This window comes from Antennarius striatus, chromosome 2 (assembly GCF_040054535.1).
Source record: "Antennarius striatus isolate MH-2024 chromosome 2, ASM4005453v1, whole genome shotgun sequence".
Classification (NCBI taxonomy): domain Eukaryota; kingdom Metazoa; phylum Chordata; class Actinopteri; order Lophiiformes; family Antennariidae; genus Antennarius; species Antennarius striatus.
Genome location: NC_090777.1, coordinates 24,915,798 through 24,936,984, shown reverse-complemented (window position 1 = coordinate 24,936,984; position 21,187 = coordinate 24,915,798). Strand labels below are relative to the sequence as shown.

General features: G+C 45.4%; 1 protein-coding gene across 1 annotated transcript; it reads left to right on the top strand.

Moving 5' to 3' along the window:
• Positions 1 to 871: 871 nt before the first annotated feature.
• On the top strand, positions 872 to 4,571 carry fam43b (family with sequence similarity 43 member B). The gene is made up of 2 exons (XM_068337822.1): positions 872 to 983; positions 2,242 to 4,571. Exon 2 carries the CDS (start codon positions 2,741 to 2,743, stop codon positions 3,716 to 3,718), a length of 978 nt encoding a protein of 325 aa, XP_068193923.1. The 5' UTR covers positions 872 to 983; positions 2,242 to 2,740; the 3' UTR covers positions 3,719 to 4,571.
• Positions 4,572 to 21,187: the final 16,616 nt, after the last annotated feature.

Below are 21,187 nucleotides of genomic sequence, written 5' to 3'. Positions count from 1 at the left end.
AATGAAGGAAGTGGGTTTTGTGCTCTCTCCTGATACGCTGATGAATTCTATTATTCACAGGAAGGATTTTCTTCATCGCTGCTGCCTGCTCTGAGCATCCTCCACTCAGCCCTGTCAGGAGGGAAAGGGCTACGAGTCAGGTAGTCTTTCATCGGCCAATGAGCTGAAAGCATCTCTGGCCACGCCCATTTACGTAGTTAAGGTTCTTACATGACCAATGAAGCCTTGTCTGGTTTGAGTTCTCTTCAGCTCTGTTTGGGGGGGATGTGGCCCAGTGCTAGCGCTGTTGGACAGGTTTTGGCACCCAGCCTTGGTGATGAGGTCAGTCCTGAATGAACACATTGGTTCCTGCTTACCTGAGGTTGGAACTGAGCTGCCTTCCATCAAACATCTGAGGATCTAAAGCATCTTAGTCTTGACAGAATGAAGAAGACCTGATTCCAGCTCATCCTGGATCGCATCCAGTGACAGCAGGAGCAGAAGGCTCTTAATAATCCCTACATGGCAGAGTCGTCATTATTTCACCCTTGGATTTCCAAAGTGTTAGTTTCCACCGTTCACATAACGGAGTATAAACCCTGAGAAGATGCATGGAGCATGGGAAGAAGAAACGTCGTCACAAATTTGAAAAACAAAGGAAGAGAATTTCAATAAATAAACTAAAATCTGCTTTCTTCTTTAAATAATTGGAAAAAATCACATCCAAAACCGTTCATGCATCTGTTGGATCATGTCTTTATTTCAGCAAAGTAACTAACCTCTCAGCTGAGAACTTCATCCGCCGTCGGCCCACGCCGCCTACTGCAGCTTGCCACTCAGATGATTCTTCATGTGATTTATGGAGCGGCCGCCACCGTCAGTGCTGTTCGCTCGGTGTTGGCCGATCAGACGATTGAACAGATGCCAGCAGACTGGATCTGTGTTCTGCTGCTGGCGACTTTCAAACAGATTGCAACCATCATCTTTCATTGAGCTGAAGACCAGTGAGTTGATTTTTTGTCCTAAAGAATCACCTGACCTGTTGTGTTTGGCTTCATGTTAGTCACAGCCGCCCCAGCAGCTCTGTTGACACAACACTGCCCTCAGCTAGCTGCTAACAGCAGCACGCTAGCATGCTCACAGCAGCATGCTAACAGTTGCTAATTAGCTTTAATTAGCAACTGTGGCTGACAGGATGTGTTTGGTCATGAAGCACTGGGTAGTCATTGATCAGTTAATGTTCAAATGAAAAATCAATACTTCCAATAATGATCGATCCGCTTCACTGAAGTGGAAAAGAGTGAGAGTATAGATTCCTGAAGCCATGGGCTGTTCCCAGGGGTGGAGTCAGGGGATAGGGGGGTCTGATTGGCTCCTGAAATACGCGTCTCCTGAGACGTGACAGCTGAGAAGAGTTCCTTCTGTGTAATCACCGTAACCCCTAACCCAACCCCTAAACCTAACCCAACCCCTAACCCAATCCGTAATCCAAACCCTAAACCTAACCCAACCCCTAACCCTAACTCTAACCCCTAACCATAAACCCTACCCCAACACCCAATCACTAACCTTAAGCCCAAACCTAACCTTAACACAACCCCCTAACCTCAACCCAACCCCCTAACCCTAAGCCAAACCCAACCCCTAACCCTATCCCTTAACCCAACCCCTAAACCAACCTCTAACCCTAACTCTAATCCCTAACCCTAACCCTCAGTCCCTAACCCTAACACCAACCCTTAGCATAATGTTAACACAACCCCCTAACCTCAACCCAACCCCCTAACTCTGAACCTAACCCAACCTCTAACCCTATCCCCTAACCCCTAACCTAACCCTCCATCTCTAACTCTAACACCAACCCTTAGCATAACCTTAACACAATCCCTAACCCTAACTCTACACCTAACCCAAACTCTGTAACCCAAACCCTAATCCTAGCCTCCCAAAATAAAACAGAAATAAATGTGTACTAAGTCAGTTTGTCACAGTCAGTCAGAGCTGAAGAGCTGACATCCTGCAGTGTGTCGACTAAAAGTCCCAAACACACTGATCAATACATTTGATTTATTGGATCAAACAGCCTTCTTCTCAAACAAACATTTATGATTGTAGTTTTGCCTGCTTGTTTCTTAACATGTGTTAATCAACTTTTAACCTTAGACGCCGTCAGAGGACGACTTAAACGTGTCCAGACTCAACAATCTGCTGTGGTTCTGTATTTTAGAATGTCTTGAATTATTGTGATCTCCTCATTTAAAGTTATTCAACATGGAGAATTAATCTATTAATTCATCTACGGACCCGACGGACTTTGACACCAGAGCTAACAAGTTGTCAGAGGTCCCCTCAGAGAGGAATGACGAGGTGAAACTTCGTCTTCAGATTGACACTCAACGAAGCCCCGGCATCGCCTCATCGCTCAGCTGAAGGATAAAAAACGCTTTGGTCGGGAGCCATTTGGAAGCAAAACAACGGAGGAGGGAGGGAGCTGATGGTGCCTGAATGCCGAGGCTCCCGCATGATCAGCGCTGCATGATGCAAAAAGCAGGAGAGAAAGGGGAGGAGGAGGAGGAGGAGGAGCGAGCAGGAGAACGGACTGGCTCACAGCTCTCAGTGTCTGTTCTGTGCTTCATGAAGCAGCTTCTCTCGGCGTTTGCTCCTTCGCTCCCTCGGAACCAGCTTTCCTACTTTACATACAGATCTGAGAGGAGTCCACAGAACAGCGGAGGAGCTCCTTCGCTCCAACTACTCCCACGCCATGCTCCCTTGGAGGAGGAATAAGTTTGTTCTGGTGGAGGATGAGGGCAAAAGTAAACCCAAGAGCCTGGGGACGGGGCTGACCTACCAGTCCATCCTCTCCTCCTTGCTGCGCTCCTGTCCTGACCTGCTTCCTGACTGCCCCTTTGACTGGGTGGGGAGCATCTTCCACAGCAAACGTCAGAAGGTGGAGCTGAACAAAGAGGAGCCTGTTTACAACGTGCGTTACCTGGGGAGCGTGGTCACCATCACAGCCAAAGGAGACGGGTGTACCCAGGAGGCAGTGGCCAAGATCTGGACGAGGAGCAACTATGGGGAGCACAGCGTCAAGATGAGGTTAACTGTTGGGTCGCAAGGCATCCGGTTGAGCGCGGATAAATCTGGGAAAAAGAAACCCATCCATCTTTACTCTTTGAACAGGATCACCTACTGCAACGCTGATCCGTACCGGCCCAAGATCCTGGCTTGGATCTACAGGCATCAGGTCAAGAACATGGCCGTGGTGCTGCGGTGTCACGCCGTCCTGGTGAGTAAATCGGAGAAGGCCCAGGCGATCGCTCACAGCCTGGACCAGAATGCCACGTCCGCCTTCAGCGAGTTCAAGCGCCTGAAGCGTCAGAGCGACTTCCGGCACTGCCAGCAGCAGTTGCTGGGTGAGGAAGCTGTGCCCCTGATGCCCCTGAGAAGGCTGCTGAACGGGCAGTGCCACTACCGACCACCCACCGACAACCCCGGGACCGCCACACGCCTCTGCTCCATTACTGAGGAAGAGGAGGAGGACGACAATGATACTAAGCACGAGAATCAGGAGGCGGAAGCTCGGCGTGAGAAGCAGAAAGTTCTGACCACAAACACTGACCCGACTCAGTTGCTGTTGGAGCTGGACATCGGAGACATTGCCAGGCTGGAGCAGTGCCGAATCAACTTCATCAGCGACGGAAACAACAACACCTTTTCTTTCCTGACGTCTCTAGTGTGAGAACGCCGTCAAAAGAACTGGGCTACTCTGTTTCCGTCAACGGTACCCCTTCAGGCCCCTCCCTGCCTCGTCCACGTCAAGTTAAATGTTTACCAGAACCTTCTCCTGCTGCTGAGGAGGACACAAAAGGGCAGTGGTTTCTGTTTGGACCAGGTGGTTAGTTGGACCGGATCAGACTGGGAAGCTGCCTGTTTACAGGTTCAATCATAGCACAAGGACGAAAGAGGTTTCAGCACCTGTGACCCATGGGTCACGGATTGCTCACCCAGCAGGACGTTTGTCAGTCCTCTAGCTGTTGTTTTTTGTGAGTGTAATCTACGTTTGCCAGCGAGGACGTTTTTTCTGATCCACTTCTATTATAATCTTTTTTCAGGGAGGCTCTTTGTAAATTTGTGTAATTTTTCTAACGTGACAATCGTCATCCTTCATGGACCGACCTTTGGGAGAGCTTACAATCAAGAGACGTTTATTACGGGGATCACAGCCGACTAATGAGCGAGGCTGTAATTTAGGAAACAAGCCATCCAGCCTTGTGTTTATTGCTGTCGTTTGTTCCCGCCCTCATCATTTATGCATGACATCAGCGCTAACCTTTTCATGCTGAGCTTTGTCTTCTTCTCTGATCCTTTCTAAACGAGCACTGTGATAAACGTGTGAGCAGGGATGAAATCTGATTTGTGTGATGCATATTTTATAGAGCGGATTCTATGTCAGCTGCACCAAACAATCAGAACCACAAAAACAAGTTGTTTGTCTGTGTGAGCCGAGCAGAACTGACCCAGATTTCTTCTTGATAGTATCTGTGACCACATTAAACCAGTGATTTTCCAAACATGCTGAATAAAACTGACTCTGTCTGGAGGTTTCATTCGTCAGTGTTTTAATTTGTGTTCATTATTCAAATGAAACTCCTGTTTGCATCTGTAGTGTCAACGTTCACACCAGTAAGCCATGGTGCGAAACTGTGAGATTCTCTTATACCAGCAGGAAAGGCTTCCAGCTGGCGGTGAGTGTGGATGGATCTGCGCGGGTCTAGTTCTGGCTCCTCAGCCTTTTACTCTGAGGGCAGAAATTAATCAGCGGATTGAATTGTTGAAGACATAAAGAACCTGCCTGGCCTCGGCAGGATGGCTGTCGGGCTCTGACAGGAGCCGGTGATCCAAAACGGGGGGGCAGGGAAGTGGACTTCCTCGGCCATCAACCATTTTAGTGCCAACATCAGCTGTTTGGTGATGACAGCCTTTCAAATCATTGACTGGAATCGAACCGTCCTCATTGTTTCAGGCAGCCTCCCTATTCCCTGTCCTATCAGTACTGAACCGGAGACCCGGAACGTTGGTGATGATTAAACTGCTCATGAATACAGTTTGTCTTACGTAACACCGAGAGCTGTGAGCTCTGACAGTCGGAGCCTCATTAACAGGCTGAGGTGTTCGACTTCCGATGGGATAGAGAACAAACATAAGACAAAGCAGAACAGGATCCAAAGTCAACTGACGCCCTTGTGCATTGTTTTCTATTTTCACGCCTGTTTTCCTCTCCAGTCGCTTCGACACAAACTCCGACTGTTTGTTCTCTGGGCTGAGGCCAAACGGCGTGGTGTCTGCCGCGCTGCCAGAGGTATCTGAAGCACGGCGCGGTAGAGGAGCCGCTACTGTTCTTTATTCTAACAACCTCTTGTCAGGCAGTGGGACAGAGGAAGCAGATGGCAGAAACAAGATGCATGCTGAGCTTTATCACAAGCGACGAGGACCAAGCCGTGTTGGGTTCTGTCACATCCACGTCTCAAAAACGGAGGATGCGCTTTAAACTACGCTGAATCCCAGTAAAAGACTATCCTTGCTGCACCGCTTTGTCCCTAAAAGATGCCTCTGCCAGCACATGGCTTTTGAAAAAGCTTTGTGGTCCCCTGGCAGAGTCTGCCAGGTACACAGTCGGATTAAGCTCGTCTTCATCACCAGGAGGATGAAGGGGGGAACAAACGTGGCTTCCTAGGATGACTGGCAGCAAGTCGCCGTCCGTGTCCAGGCGTGAGCCTGTTCTGTTTTTAATTTGCCTTAGTTACCCCACCTCTGTAGTGGCCACTTCTGTGGCCTCTGTTGCCATGGTTACACCAATGCACACTGGATCAGTTGGAAGTTGATATCCTCGGACGTGTCCAGGAGAACGGAGGTTGTCCGGGGTTTTTGTTTTGATTCATTGCCAATCAATTGATCTGGCACTGACTTCATCTCCAGTGGAGGGGGTGTGTCCAGAACCTCAGCCAAGGAGTGTGTATGTATGTGTGTGTGTGTGTGTGTGGGGGGGGGGGGGGGGGGCACGAATGAAAATAAATCCAGATCTGGAGGCAGACGGATTCCTGATACCAGGACACTTCTAGGTGTCCATGAATTTGGTGGATTAGTTTAATATGACGAGAGAAAGATCCGAGCAAAGCACCATCGTCAAAACAACGTCGCCATGCCAACGGCTCACAACAGTGTGATAGAAAGTGGGACTCACATGCCCACTTCTTCTTTCAGAGGCCTGCTGATGAACAGCCACCGCATGATTTGGATTTGTCATTGCCCGGAAGCGTTCAGATTGTCCCGAGTTAAATTCCATTGGCGTTGGCGGGGGAAGTGTGTTCTGGTTCACAGTGTTCTCAAACTCTTTTGTTATATAGTAAACTTGTGGCTGGTTTAGTTTAGTGTAGTGTAGATTCCAGTTCTGGTCCAGGCCGCCACCAGAGCCCTGATGTTTTTACGTTTTCTCCTTCACGGCAGACAGTCTCCTCTTTTCTCTGACGGATGATCTTCTATCTAGTCCAACTTTCAAAGCTAACAAGTACCATTTTCCAGCTCATGCATATCTCATAGCGCACCTGATGGCAGCTGCTCACCTGAGATATCCTGTTTGGTTCTCAAACCACATGGACACAGATGACAAAAGAGCATCCTAACAGAAAGAAGTAGGACTGAAACACAACACAACGACTCTGCAGAGACAGAAGTGAGCAAAGATGCATAAAACTAAACAATCAGATAAACTGCTTGGGCTCCAAAGAAATAAAAGTGCAAGTGAAGAAAAACAGAACAAATTCATGAGACTCAGAGATTAGTAACGGCTATGAAACATTAACGCCTTTACCTCATAAAATTATAATAAATCATTCCAAAATTATTAGGGAAGAAGTGTTGAGATGAAGAATCCTGCCGCAGGAGTTCATGCATGCATTTACTTTGATACCAATATTCAGGAGTGTGAATTCTCCCTCTGTCGACTGATTCCTCCCTGGAATAGAGGCGGCAGACAAATTTATGGCGGTGGAACCTCAGATACGATTTCATTTGCCTCGGTCTCATCCCCGCTCTCCTCAGTTTATTGGAGATGAGCCGTGGACGATATTGTCTGCCCTTTCCCTCGTCGTTACGACATTACAGCTGCTAGAAGAACCTTTTTCAAAAGTGGAAGTAAAAAGAAGTGGTAGGATAATAATGAGATACAAAGGACAGTGGGCAGTTGTCCACAGTGGGGAAATCTAATAATCATGTCACGCACCAGCTGATGTCTTCCTTCCACAGGTTACGCAGGGAGGCGCACGTAGCCGCTGTCCCATGATGTCACCATGATGATAATTTGTTGGTTCCTCTGGGCTCGGCATTGTTCGTGTCCTTGAGGGCTCTGCTTGAGTGTCACATGACCGATCAGGTCCATTTATTGCTTGTGATTGGTAGATTTTTGGGGCCCACTCAGAGCCTAATGACACTTTTTAGACATCATTTTATAAAAATAAAGCTCACACAAACTTTTAACCATCAGTTGGTGTAGGAAGAAACGTGCCGACAGAACCTAGTTTTTCTGCCTCGGGCTAACGGTGGTCCAGAACCTACCCGAGGTCAATAAGGACCTCTCTCAGGATGGTGATCAGGCAGGACTCCACCAGCAGTGGCACGTAGGCTCTATTGATTAGCATGGGGGGGCAGCCAGCGGCAGATGGAGGACGTGACGGGAGTCAAGTTTCCATCCAGACTGATTCAATTTTAACCCAATTTCCAGAAAATTGGTAAAAACAAAAGGAATTCAGGACAGGATATGATGACACTCCTTCTAGGAATCGCAGGATCCGATTCTTCGATCAGATGACACTGAACCGAAAGGAAGAGATGATTATCAGCCAATCTGATTGTTTGTTTCATTCGTCTCATTAAAGAGAGATCCCGCTGAGATCAGACGTAGCGCTGGGAGAGCTGCAGTGATGAGGGAGTTAGCTTAGCTTAGCGTTAAAGTATGGAAATTAGGTCGCTAAAGTCAAATTCCCTCAGATCTCTGCATTCAGGATCAAATTATTATCTTTTTTTCTTTGCTTTTGTGTGAATGATTAATAAAGTCAACAGACTATCTGTAGGTAAGTCATAGAGGCTAGTCATAGACCTAGTAAGGCATAGACCTGGTCCAGGTCCAGGTCTTCATCCGTGGAGCAGAGGCAGAACAGAAATGACGTCGGGCTGCAGTAAAGACGTTGTCTCTTTTCAGACATCATGACCATCTTGATATTCATCTCCCAAAAGCCTCGGCGAGCCGAGAGCATCAAAAACATCACAGAGTAACAGGAAAGCAATCAGCAGCAATTATCATCACATTTGCTGCTATTTGCGGCAGCAGTGGAGGTGAAACCATCATTACACCCCTGGGTTCATTCTGAGGGTGGAGTTCTACGCAGAAACAACAACCAACGCCGAGAAGTGAAGCAGGAGCACCCGCGGAACGGTTGGTGGAGAGGAATCAAGGCTCAATCAGAAAGAAGAAGCATAAATCTGGAATCCTAACCCAATTACCATGGGGAGCAGAGGAGCAAGGGAGGCAGGGAGCGATCACTGTCATAAAAGGAACTGGGCCAAAACACTCATACAAGCTCTTCATTGAGGGAGTGATTGTGGACAAGACGCGGTAAATGGGGCAGTAGGTGGATTTGGCAGCATGTGACTGGAGTGGCACATGGAAGAAGAGGAGGAGGAGGAGGAGGCAAGGAGGTACCGGAGTAAACAAGGAAACAAAAACAAACAGACTGTAACCTATTAAATGCTGGCTCCTAGCTATGAGGGTATCTGTAACTAATGGCTGATTTTAAAAGCCTCTTTTCGCCAAACCCATCATCATCATCACGGGCTGTTTATTCAGGAGGCGGGGCATCAAGGTGACATATGGAATACTAAAGTGCTACTCCGTACAATAGAACAAGATTAAAATGGTAATAATATAATAGATTTTCAGGCTGCTGGAAGGATAAAATCCAACCTTCTGCTTTATAAAAATGGAAAAAAGATTCTAATCCACTTGCAAAGCACGGCTCGACGACTTGGCCCCGAGTCGGTGACATGGAGAACAGCTGGCATCAACTGGAATGAATTAGTCCGAAGTTCAGGAGTGAAATGATCGATAATGAGATCCCAGGTGGTGTCAGGGAGAGAATATGAAGGTCTTGTTCTCATGCATTTTTAATCGGTGCATCAGTCGGAAGACTTTTTGAATAAAATGGTATAAACCTATTATTAGGTCTTAATCTATGCGGAGCTGCAGCAGCTAAATTGAATTAAATCCCTCCCACATAACAGATTTTTCATAATACCCTATCATGACAGAACTTTTTCTTTGGCTGATTCATCAGTCTAATATTTCCCCCGAAAGAAAATGATTGTATTCCATGTGGATTACCCCATGTGGTGATTTTACATGCAGGACAAATCCGTCTTGCTCTCTCAGACAGTGGCTGCATTCGTCTCAGCAGGAGGTGGTTATAAACCTGTCAGTCTTCACAGGGAAGGTAGGCACTGATGAAAGAGAGATCTAAAGGCTTATGCTGTTTGTTTGGTTGATTCCAGCAGAGGAGATGATGCAGGCCACACACACACACACACACACACACACACACACACACACACACACACACACACACACACACACACACACACACACACACGTGACTTCAGCTCGGCATTAAATATGAGAAGATCTTTTTTTGACCCCGCTCCAACTCATCCAAGACATTTCAGACAGCCGATACTTATCCAGAGCCCATCAGATCCTCTCCGACCCCACCAACCCCCACTATGGACTACCCCCCACCTCCCCACACACACACGGTGTCTGTCAAGAAGTTTTGCAGCATCCGCTGCAGAACAGCCAGACTCAGAAACAGTTACTGCCCCCTGGCCATCAGACTGCTCAATGTCATATAACCCCCTCAAGCCAAAAACAATATCTTCATTTTCATATCTTGCTTCTTGTTCCAGCTCCTGTGAGTCCAAGCTGCTGTAACACACACACAGAATAGAGTTCAGGGTAATCCTTCTAAATGTGATGGTGCTTTAATGGAGACATGAGAAGTTAGCTGTCGGATAATAAAAACGACAACCAGTTAATATTTCTGAATTTGATGAGGACTATTTTTCCGTTGTCAGCTACAAAGTGCCGGATTGGGCCCCGGATCCTCTTCTGGCGTTGGAAATCCTGGAACGCTAATAGCAGTTCTGGATGCTTGGTGTCAGCCCTCCAAGAATAAATTGAATCCAGAGGATTTATGGCATACCTGATCGCAGCGGGTTGGGGCTAATGAGAACCTTTTAAAATGAGATTGCCTCTGGTTGAGGGCATTGATTGGGGTCTTAACCTCCACCCCATCACCGATGAAGTTCCAGCAGCAGCAGTGCCAACAGATCTCCCACCCCCCCCACGCTTCCACTCGTCAATCGGTCTGAGCACACCTGCCTGTCCCGGTCACAACAGATCAGACCTGACGGCCGCCGAGCGGGCTGACTGTCATTTCAGCAGCAGTCATATCAGCGCCTGGCAGCAGCGCTTGCTGGGCTAATCTCCTGACGCCTTAAACAATGTGATTGTCTGAGGCAGCCCCCGCCAAGCCCTTCTTTTAAGCCGGGTCCAGAGTGGAAAACCACCCCGGCTACACTCGTCTCGGTTCTTCAATGCAGACATGTTTCGAAGTGCTTGATGCAAGGCGACGGCTACTAGGGAATCTCTTTCCTTCATCTTGAGCCACGCTAGCTGTGATGCTGTACACACAGCGCGTCAATCAGGCAGAAGTTTCTAAACAGGCTTAGGATGTCTGGATTCATAGCTACCACAGAATAAATCCCGTTGTCATGGAGATCCTGGAGATTCTTTCAGGTCAAAAGACTATTCATCAACACGTCTGCCTCAGATGTTCCTGTTTAGCAAGCTAACGTAATGAATATGATGATAGTTGCTGGACCTGGCTTAATGAGTTCACACAGTACGTCTGCGTGGTGAATCTGTCGCCGCTGGATTCTCCTCGCTTCACTTTCCCACCCTGACAAACTGGTAACGATGATTTGTAAAGACTGGCTGTTGGCTCGCTGCAGCTGAGAGGCGTGTGACAGTCAGGACAGGCGAGGCTACGGCGTGGCGTTAGCCTTCATACGACCTCCACTGTTTATCAAAGGGTGGCTGAAGGTAGATAAAGAGAATGAGTTAGTAGATACATTCGCGCAACAAGGCTCGCGACTTCACCTCATTGCGGATTTTTGGTAGGCAGTGACGTGATACCGTATGTGCATTCTATAGGCTGACAGCATCCGGAAGTGAGCTCCGTTTGTGAGTCTTGGACTTTCGTGAGACCCAAAACTGCTTTAAACAGTCGATAAGAGTGTTGGAAAAGATAATACAGATAGAAGGTGGTTTAATATCAGTATGGGGAGGCTTCATAAACATTTAAATTACTGTATTGCGGAATTCGTTAATCGCGTGTGGTTCCTGGAACTCATTCACTGCGAGGAACAAGGGTGCTGTATGTTTACTGCCACCATGCGCCCTTATTCTGTTATACTATAATTTATCATATCAAAATCATACACAAAAATCATACACAAATATTACAAGTTGTGGTATAAGAACAGTTTGTGTATATCTTGCACTAACAGGACAGGCAGACTGAAAGCACAAACTATTTACTGCACCTGAACCAAAGTCATCATCATTTCGAACCAGTGACATCATCACATGACATCAAAGACGTGTTCAAAAGAGGAAAGCCTTTGATAACATTCCAGGTGAGAGCTAACAGCTCTCATGAACCAAGAAGGACATGGAAGTCTTTCCCTTTCAAGTTAGCTAGGAGGGTATAAAAGGACACAAGTTCGGTTCATGGGTAAATCTGAGAGCGACAGACAAACTCAACATGGATGTGTGCAAAAATGATGTCCAAGACGTCATGGAAATACAGGGTTTCACAAATTCTGAAATCCAAGAGGCTATGGAGAGCACAAAAACTCTGAATGGAGAATTGGAGACGTGTTTTCTGACCACTGAAAACATGTCTTCGTATTTCCAGGTGGATGACTTGGAAATAATGCAGAAAAAGGGCAGCATTCAAGATACTTATCTGGATACGGCTCTGCAGGAGATTATCTCTCTTGACACTCAAGTAGAGGAACTGAAGAAAGATAAAAACACTCTGCTGCAGAAAGAGAAGGAGTTGACAGAGGAGAATTTATCTCTCCACCAGGAGCTCCGCAAACAGGAGAAGACTCTGCTGCAGAAAGAGAAGGAGTGGGAGGAGAAGGAGAATGCCCTGAATGCTCGGATACAGGCCCTGGAGGCCCAGACCCTGAAAGCAAAGAAGGAGAGCAAAGTCTGGAGGACAATCAGTTGTCCCTTGATCTGTGGAGTTTGTGTCGTCTCCTCGTATGTTGTCTTGAAGAACCTGTGAGGGCGTTTAAGAGCTGCTTGATTCTCAGGACACAGATTTACTGGCAGTTGAATATGAAGCATACAGTATGTGTCCTGTTTCAGGATGAAGACATCAGGACGCCGGGCTGCAGACGAGACGCCATTCATTAAACTAAAAGGCAGGATCAGGGCAGAGGAAGTGGATGATGTAAGTCTCCCGGTGTTTGAAAGCATCGCCTCCCACGTTTGACACGTTTAATCATGAAGCCTTCGCCGCCGTCTGTAAATAGCCCACATTAGTCAGTCTCAGTGGTTTCTGAGAGACACATGGATGTCACTGCTGTGACTCCATAAAAGTAGTGGGAGTCATGTCCACACCGGTCTGATGTTTGTGAAAGACGTAGAGGACCGGATCACATCCTGAGCCGATGGACCGAAATCAAACTGAACACAGTGATGAGTTCATCTCCAGCTGAGGTCAGGAAAGGAGTTTTGCTCTTTATTATATAAAATAACAGAAGGGTTTGACTCAGCAATTTCTACCTTAGGAAAAGAGGACGAGGAAAAAACTGGCGTTAGTTTTAAAGGAAGTTAAAAGTTTGTCCTGGGGGTCCTGAGCTGTTTAGCAGTTGGTATACCAAAGACGACACCCAGGAAGCGTCCCAACAAGACTTGCTGGTGGAACGCGCTAATTTTGTCCCTCAACTTCAATGTAAACTTGAGGCTTGAACCAACAACTACCCAAAGTCCCATCAGTGTGTTTGCTTAGTGGGTCAAATGTGTGAAATAAAAGAACCTCTGATTCTGCTGCATCTCTTTTCATCCTTTTTGTTATATTGGTTTAACACAAGTCAATCAAATCAATCAATAAATTTAACAATAACAATAAAAAGACACGTTCCACACACACCCATTCCCTCGTGTTCTTTTAAAACATTTCTGATACTCGTGTTTTGGTTTTCTTGAGCCTAGCCTTCATCTTCACCTTCATCTTCCTCTTGCATAATGGTCTGTCCTGCCTTACATCATCGTGCCGGTTTCTCTCTGCATTTATGGATTCACATGCAGGAGCTGAGGTTCTGCGGTAGATAATTATGCACAACTACCAGATATTACCTGTCAGACCTGCACCTCCTGTCTCCAGCTCCTCCAGCAGAGGAGACCTCATGGGGCCCCCCCCCGGGCTGGAAATAATAATGTACATAAGCACACCTCGAATGTTTCACAGCGTCAGGATTTGCAAACCCTGTTCATTAAAGATCTTCACCTCCATCGAGTCCACACCAGACCTCCTCCTCCTGCTTCTCCACCACCAGCACAAAGTCTCTGAATGATGGATTCCATGTGTTCTAATCCAACTTTCCCACTAAATATTTGATCCTCTGCAGGACTTTGAAATGTAACAGTCAGGATGTGAACATGGGTATATTCTCTAAAGTTTAGAGAGTAGCTGTCATCAAACAAGACCCGTAGATCTATGAGACATGACGTTTGGTGCAAAAGTAGTAAGGAAAAGTGCTAAGTCAGCAAGCGACTCCATTTCTGGTTCCTGAATTAAATGTTCAGTTTTAAGAAAAGATTAATACCATTTTTTTCTTTTATTAAAGATATTGTGTTAAATTTGGCTGCTCTTTTCTCCGAATGTAATCCAATGCACAATTTGAGGAAGTCTGACATAAATATCATAAAATCCAATTACCCAGATGGGAAGGAAATAATAAGTTCCCCCATTATTCGGAGTGTGACTATCAAGAAGAATAATTGAATTATTCATTTCAAGGGAGAAGCTGTTCCATCAGCATCCATGCAGATAAGAATTTATCTCTGTTCACTGCAGAGAACCGGCTCTGTTTCTTTTTACACTTTCAACCAGCAAATATTTATGCTGCGACCGGCTGCATGAATCAGAGCTCACTGCAGAGAGCCCCCACCACCACTACTCCCACCCCGAAGAGACAATAATGAAGAAGTAGAAAAGCATAGGGGGACATTTCCCCTCTAGGCTTTGACTGAATGGGCTCTAAATCTTACTGATGGTGTGGAGGAAACAACTGAAGCTCTCTTCTGCAGAATAATGGCACTGGTGTAAAACAGGAAGAAACCAACAAACAGGGGGCTGATAGGGAAGGGGGCTCACTAACTCGGCGGGGGCGTGGAAGGAAGTAGGTCGAAACAGTGGAATCAGCAGCGGGAATCTCTTCGCAAAGAATGCATGTAGAAATATAGAAAAGGCAATTCCCAAAGCAAAAAAAAAAATCTGAATTTATAAAAGCTTGTAGTTGTTCTGATGAGTCAGCAGGGGGTGATTGAAGAACTGACGCCACGCTCACCATGGAAACGTCTTTAATCACACTAAGAATCAAACATAATCAGATCAGATTTATTATCAGATAGAAGAAGTGAGTCTTCCTCTTTGCTTGGTGGTGTTTGACATCCTCTCCGAGATGAAAAGAGGTGTCTTCCTTTATTTCCTCCCTTTAGTCTTTATCTTTTCAACGCTCCAAATGCGACACTACACCTTTGAAGTTGGTTCTCCTTGTGCTTCAGGTACGCCACTAACTGTTGGAGTTCTGTCTCCGTCTCATCTCAGATTAGAAAGCTGTTAGCTGGTAAGAGTAGAAACACTCACTTTAATCTGAAAGAAGGTAAAGCTCAGGCTCAGTTCAAAAGAAGCAGCATTGGCTGCATCATTAGGAAAACTACGTGATGCTCCGTTTCTCTTCCTGTAGAGGGTCACATGACCCATCAAGCATCAGGAAATCCTGGAAGTTGAAACAGACTATGACCCACAAGCAGATCTGAGAGTTCTTGCTTGGTTTCAGAAGCGGTTCTGGATCATTCTAGAGGTCGTCACACTCCAGGGAATATCAGAACTGGGGGCTTGAAATGGGCCAAGACCCAAATGAAATCAATCTGTTTATTGTGTATTTTAGTGTTAGTGTTGTCTTTCTGTGTATTAAGTCTGGTTTTACACTCTGCATTTCCTTTTTGTGCACCAATATTGCTGCTTTATGTGCCTTCAATTGGTCCTTGGGGACAAAAAATTTCTGAATTGAATTGAATTTGAATCTAATTGAAATGCCTGCAAAACTACTTTCCAATGACCAGCACACAAGAGGAGAGGCGTTACGTCATTCAACCACTAAGGGTGGCAGTAGCTCAGTCCGCTAGGTCTTTGGCTGGGGAGCAGAAGGTCGCTGGTTCGAGACCTCCGTGAAACAAAACGATCCAATTGCGAACTGGCAGTGAAGAGTTGCTGGTACACCTCCTGAGCACTGCCAAGGTGCCCTTGAGCAAGGCACCGTCTCCTTACAAGTTGTTCATTGGGAGCAACAAGATGTGGTTGCCATAGCTCTACCTCTCAGTGTTCACTTGCATGCTTACAGGCCACTGGTGTATGTGTTCCGGAGCTTGTACACACATATACTGTATGTGTGTGATACTAGCTTAATGAGTGGAAAAAACAATGTCCCCAAGGGGATTATTAAAGGAGGTTTCTTTCTTCTTCTTCATCTTCTTCTCCTACATTGTCGCCTTTTCGCTGGAGGTATTTATTATGAGCAGCACCGATCCCAGTGACGTGTTCTTCAGGTTCAGGTCAGGAAAGAAATTCCGTCAGATTAGTTCTGCTGGAGCGTCTTGGTTCAACGCAGTTTTCATAATAACGTCAGAGCCTCTATTATGTGAGTGCAGTTGACGTGAACGGCTGCAGCCACACTAAAAACACCTGGTGAATCACTCTGTTCCTGAGGTACAAGACTAATTGTGCCCTGATCCTGGTGTTCAATGCCCCCCTGTGGAGTTCACCAGTTGTCCAGTTTCACAGGATAGACTTCTTATTAAAAACCAGCCGCTGGAAAATGAGCAATCTGAGCGAGGCAGCCCAAGTGAGACGTTAATGTAGAGGCTGGAAGAGAAATGGTTTGCAATTTCACCGTCGTACCGCAGACACACACACACACACACACACACACACACACACACACACACACACACACACACACACACACACACACACACACACACACACACACACACACACACACACACACACACACACACACACACACACCAACAAACATATCGATTGCCTGGATGTGAACTCATAACTTCAGTCTCTAAAGGCTGGACTGTGGAGGCACCACATAAATACAGCAGCTATTAAACAGGTGTTCAGCATTTAGACACTGTCTGTGTCACTGAGGATACACCACAGATACTATTATGTGTCTTATTTTGTCAAGAGGACTGCAAAACTTACTGTACCAATTACCAATACATACCTAATTTAATGTACAGTATGCCAATTTAGTATATATCAAATTGAATGTGTACACATTTAAGGTATACAAATTTCATGTATACACATTTAATGTATACATTTAATGTTTCTATATTTAATGTACCTGTATACACATTTAATATGCATACACATTTATGTATACACATTTAATGTATACATATGTAATGTATACACATTTAATATACACACACATTTAAAGCATACCCATTTAATGTATACAAATACAATTTATAACAATTTTATGTTTCCAAATTTAATATATATACTGTACATTTAATATATACCAATTTAATGTATACATTTTCACCATACACACATTTAATCATATACATTTAATGTATACACATTTAATCTACATTCCTCTTGGGCTTCGAAATGTCTGTCTAACATTCAATGAAGCAGAAACTGACAGGTTTGACTGAAACTGGGGGAGGATTCTTCAGCCCTGTGAGGAGCGTTCATATTTTAAATATATATAATTATATTTTGGCTAAAAATAAAACCAAGGCTGCTATTGGAGGGAGGGATTTCTGCGTCCCAGGTTGTTCCGAGTCCCAATCAGGACAGACGTGGAGGGACGGTATGATCGCACGGGCTCGTCTTGTTATCTTGTTATCTCCACACGGGACTTGAATTAAAGCGTGTTTTCATATTCAGCACTGCCCTCTTTGAAATAAACCCCAGCAACAGACAGCGGGTTTGTTCATGAGGGACAGTTGTCAGCTCTACACAACGCTAATTAAACCAACGGGCAAAAATACACTCCCTTTTATGTTTTTTTTTCATTTATTCCTGGAAATCAACTTTCATTGTTATTTAATGTCCTAGTTTTACTGCCATCAGTGCATGGATTATGCATAAATATCTGTACAGTAGTGTGTTGACGTCTGTAGAAACTTAAAACAGTGTAAGGAAGAGTTTGTGCAGAGAAGTCAGTCCGGGGATTTGAGAACACACCATTCTCTTTCTGATCCAATTAAAGAAAAGCTTTTCTCTCTTTCATGCAAGGGTTTGTGGAACTAATGAGGTTTGGTCATATTTATCTAACTGCCCCCACATGGCCAAGCGGATTAAACAAACCCACCCTGCAATGAAGAGTAAAGACTGGCTGCCGGACACTAGAAAGACCTGGACAGGCCAAAAATCTGAATTTGGTCTCCATCAGCTGGCCTTACCAGACAATGATGTCATAGTCGTGGAATGACCCAACATCGGTAAACCATTGTTGGATTAGGGTATGACCAAACGTCCTGTTCGAACATCAAAACCAGAAACAGTTTGCATCCATTAGTCCTACTTTTCTTCTTCTATAGCTGCTTGTCTATTTACAATTTTAATCCCTAAGAACATTTCATCCACTCAAGTACATTTGTAATTACCGCTGTCATCTAAAATTCTACCGTATCTCAAAAGGATCTTTGTCTCGTCAAGGACAAATCAAAGTAGTCATCTTGATGTATAAACTGAACTTTTGGTCATCAGTGCTTTTCATCATCATTGAATTAGAACGATGGTAGAAACCAGCCTGTAGGTTCAGTCGAGCTGCTGGAAGGGAAAGTAAAACAAAAAGTGTTTACATGCTAGCTTGTTAAAGACTCAGGATGATGGATGGTCTCTCTGACCCGAACGCTAAAAGATAATTCTAATGGAGGGATGGAACTCGGCCAGAGGAGTTATCTAGCCGACGGTAATGCTTCTGTGGATTTGTCCAAAAGCGATGAAGGTCGTGCCGACAGAAGCCATGAAGAGAGGAGAGGAACAGGAGGTTGTTCTTCAGTCTGTACTGGAGGCATGAACTGTTGCTGCTGCCAGAAAACATCCATTTGATGAAATGCAGCACATCGATCAGGCGGATTTGGACAAGAAGCTCCAGCATCATTTTGAAGGTCGCCAATAGACCTTTTTTCATGGATAAAAATTAGCGTAAATGTTCGAGAAGTGCATCGAGAGGAGTATAAAATTTATTGAGGAAACCAGCCGATAAAAGAAATCGCAGTCAGTGAGCCTTTTATTTAATTTACACTCAGTTTAAACCGTTTGCCTTGCTTCAGCACATTTAAAACCACAACAGACTCCCAGAGCGTCGAGGTTTAAATTCTCTCTAAACTTTAAGTTGAAGCAATAAGATTCCACCGTCTCCAGTAAACAGACGCCGTCTCCCTCTTAGGAAATGGAGAGAAAGGATGTGACAGAATCATGGATGCTCCTTGGGGGGGGGCGGGCAGTTTTGCTCTTAATGATGGTGTTACAGCAGCAGGTGGTGGAGCCTTGATGTGAATTATAGCATCCACAGCAAAAAGATTGACATGAAGTCCGTAGTCCTTTATTCCTGTTCATGTGTCCTGTTTCTCCCTGCTTCCAGTCTGTATGCTATAAGCAAAGCTATGTGGATACCTCCTGTTTTGTTAATAGTCACTGAATTGACATCATCTTATTTATCTTCTCTATGCTACCCTACAAGCCAAATTAGCCTAATTAAACTTGATCCACAGAGCACGGTCTATCGTCTGCTACGTCAGCCCTCATGCAGGGAGTTGTCACAATTAAGGCTTAAGCGCAGTGATGTCGACTTTGTTGTGGTCAAGGCTCATTAATCCTAATTAGCATCCTCCGCTAATGAAGCCATTAGCCTCAGCTGCTCCTTGTTTTTCCTCTTTGCTTCACAGGTGTCCTCCAATAGAAGCAAGACAAAAAATTAAAAAATCAAACCCAGACACTTGATTTTGCAAATTGTAGCTTTATTTAGTCATCATTTCACAATCAACAAGGTTTTAGCCGGTCGACGACGCACCGATGGATCCGATGGAGTTTAGTCTCTGTAATACACCAAATAAGACACCAAAACCACAGATCGAAGCTTAAACTCATGAAAGCCTCTGGATAACACCTTCTGTACTGTAGTTGAGGAGTTGGAGGAGCAGGAGCAGTAGTGTGTGCTCTAATATCCCATCAGTGTCTCCATAGTAATCGTTGTCCCTCCTCTTCTGGGAGAAATTCCTGGTTGGCAGGAGGTGGAAGACGACAGCGGTTTTTGTGAGCTGCATACGGATGAAGTCCAATCAGTCTACTAATCTCCAGCTGTAAGTGCAATCTGGAGCCGGGGGAGGGGGGGGACACAGAGGAGGAAATGATTCTGTTCTGTCCAATGACTGTTGATCCAGGTGTTGAGACCCAATCTGTCCCTTTGATGAGCGCTGTCCCCACCTGTGTCCTTTGACCCGGCCTCGGGTCCTGCTTTATTTCATCAGTGATAGATCTCCCTAAAGCGCTCCCCTGACTCTGCACGCCTCCTCCCCAACGTCTGCAGAGAGTGGAGGGATGAAAGCGGCTCACACATGGTTGTGACATGGCGTGTGCTCTCTGACACACTCTCTGAATGTGTTTCTTTCCAATAATTACAGTGGCTTTTCTTTGAGGAAGGGGTTCCAAAGAAGATTCTGACTGTTTGCCAAGTAGATTTAAGATTCTTTCTGTTGGTCTGACTTCAAAAGAGAATATGCAGCCATCCACCAATCAGTTTGGAGACTTCCTGTGTTCCCATGTTCCTCTCAGCGTAACAACAGTGGAGATCTGTCTCCTTCCACATTTGGAATCAAGTGTGATTATTACAGGCTGCTATGAATGGCAGCGCAGGAGGAGTAATTGCTCCTCCACGCCTCCCTGCTCCATTGACTCCTGGGACTGTTAGCAGACTTTCCTTTAAGTTTACTTTACCCACTTGGAGGATTGGCTGCTAATGCTACATATCCACTGAACTCTATGCACTGGGAAGATGGGAGCAATATGAAGGTGTTGTCAGGGGTCAGGGGTCAAAAGGCATGACAGCGAGTGCAACAACTGGAATGGCTTGATGACAAGGTATTGGCCCTTTTATACAGACGACCTTGCCTACATTGCCTCACGTCGCCTCCTTCCCCATCCCCTGCCTCCCTTAGTTAGAGTAACACTAGAGTAACACCGGAGTAACACCAAAGGAATGCCCAACAGCGACATCAGCCCTGTGGTTTGTTGCCACATAAAACGTGCCTCTCATTGCAGAATTAAACAAGAAGCAGAAGATGGAAGGATGGAAGGAGAGGCTGTGACGGTTCTGTCAGCTCTGATGGGATCAGACATTTTATCTCTGCCCTCCTCCTCACCAGAATCCTTTTCTTCCTCGCACTTCCTCTGTTTGCACCTCAAATGTTCTCATTGCCACCATCTGACAGGGACACAGAAGACACGACCGTCAACTTTCAATCATCACTTTTTCTATATTTGTCTGCCGACAATCACATTCGCTGCACGTCATAAAACAGTTTCACAGTGAAGAAGTCACATGTAGTATCGATACCGTAGGAAACAGTGTTGTCAAAATAAAAGTATTGATGAAATACAACCACATTGAGATGGTGTGATTAATTTCTAATAGATAATTTCACATTTAATCCGCATTTTAAAATAGTTTCAAATGGTATTATAATTTTATATCAATAAGAAAT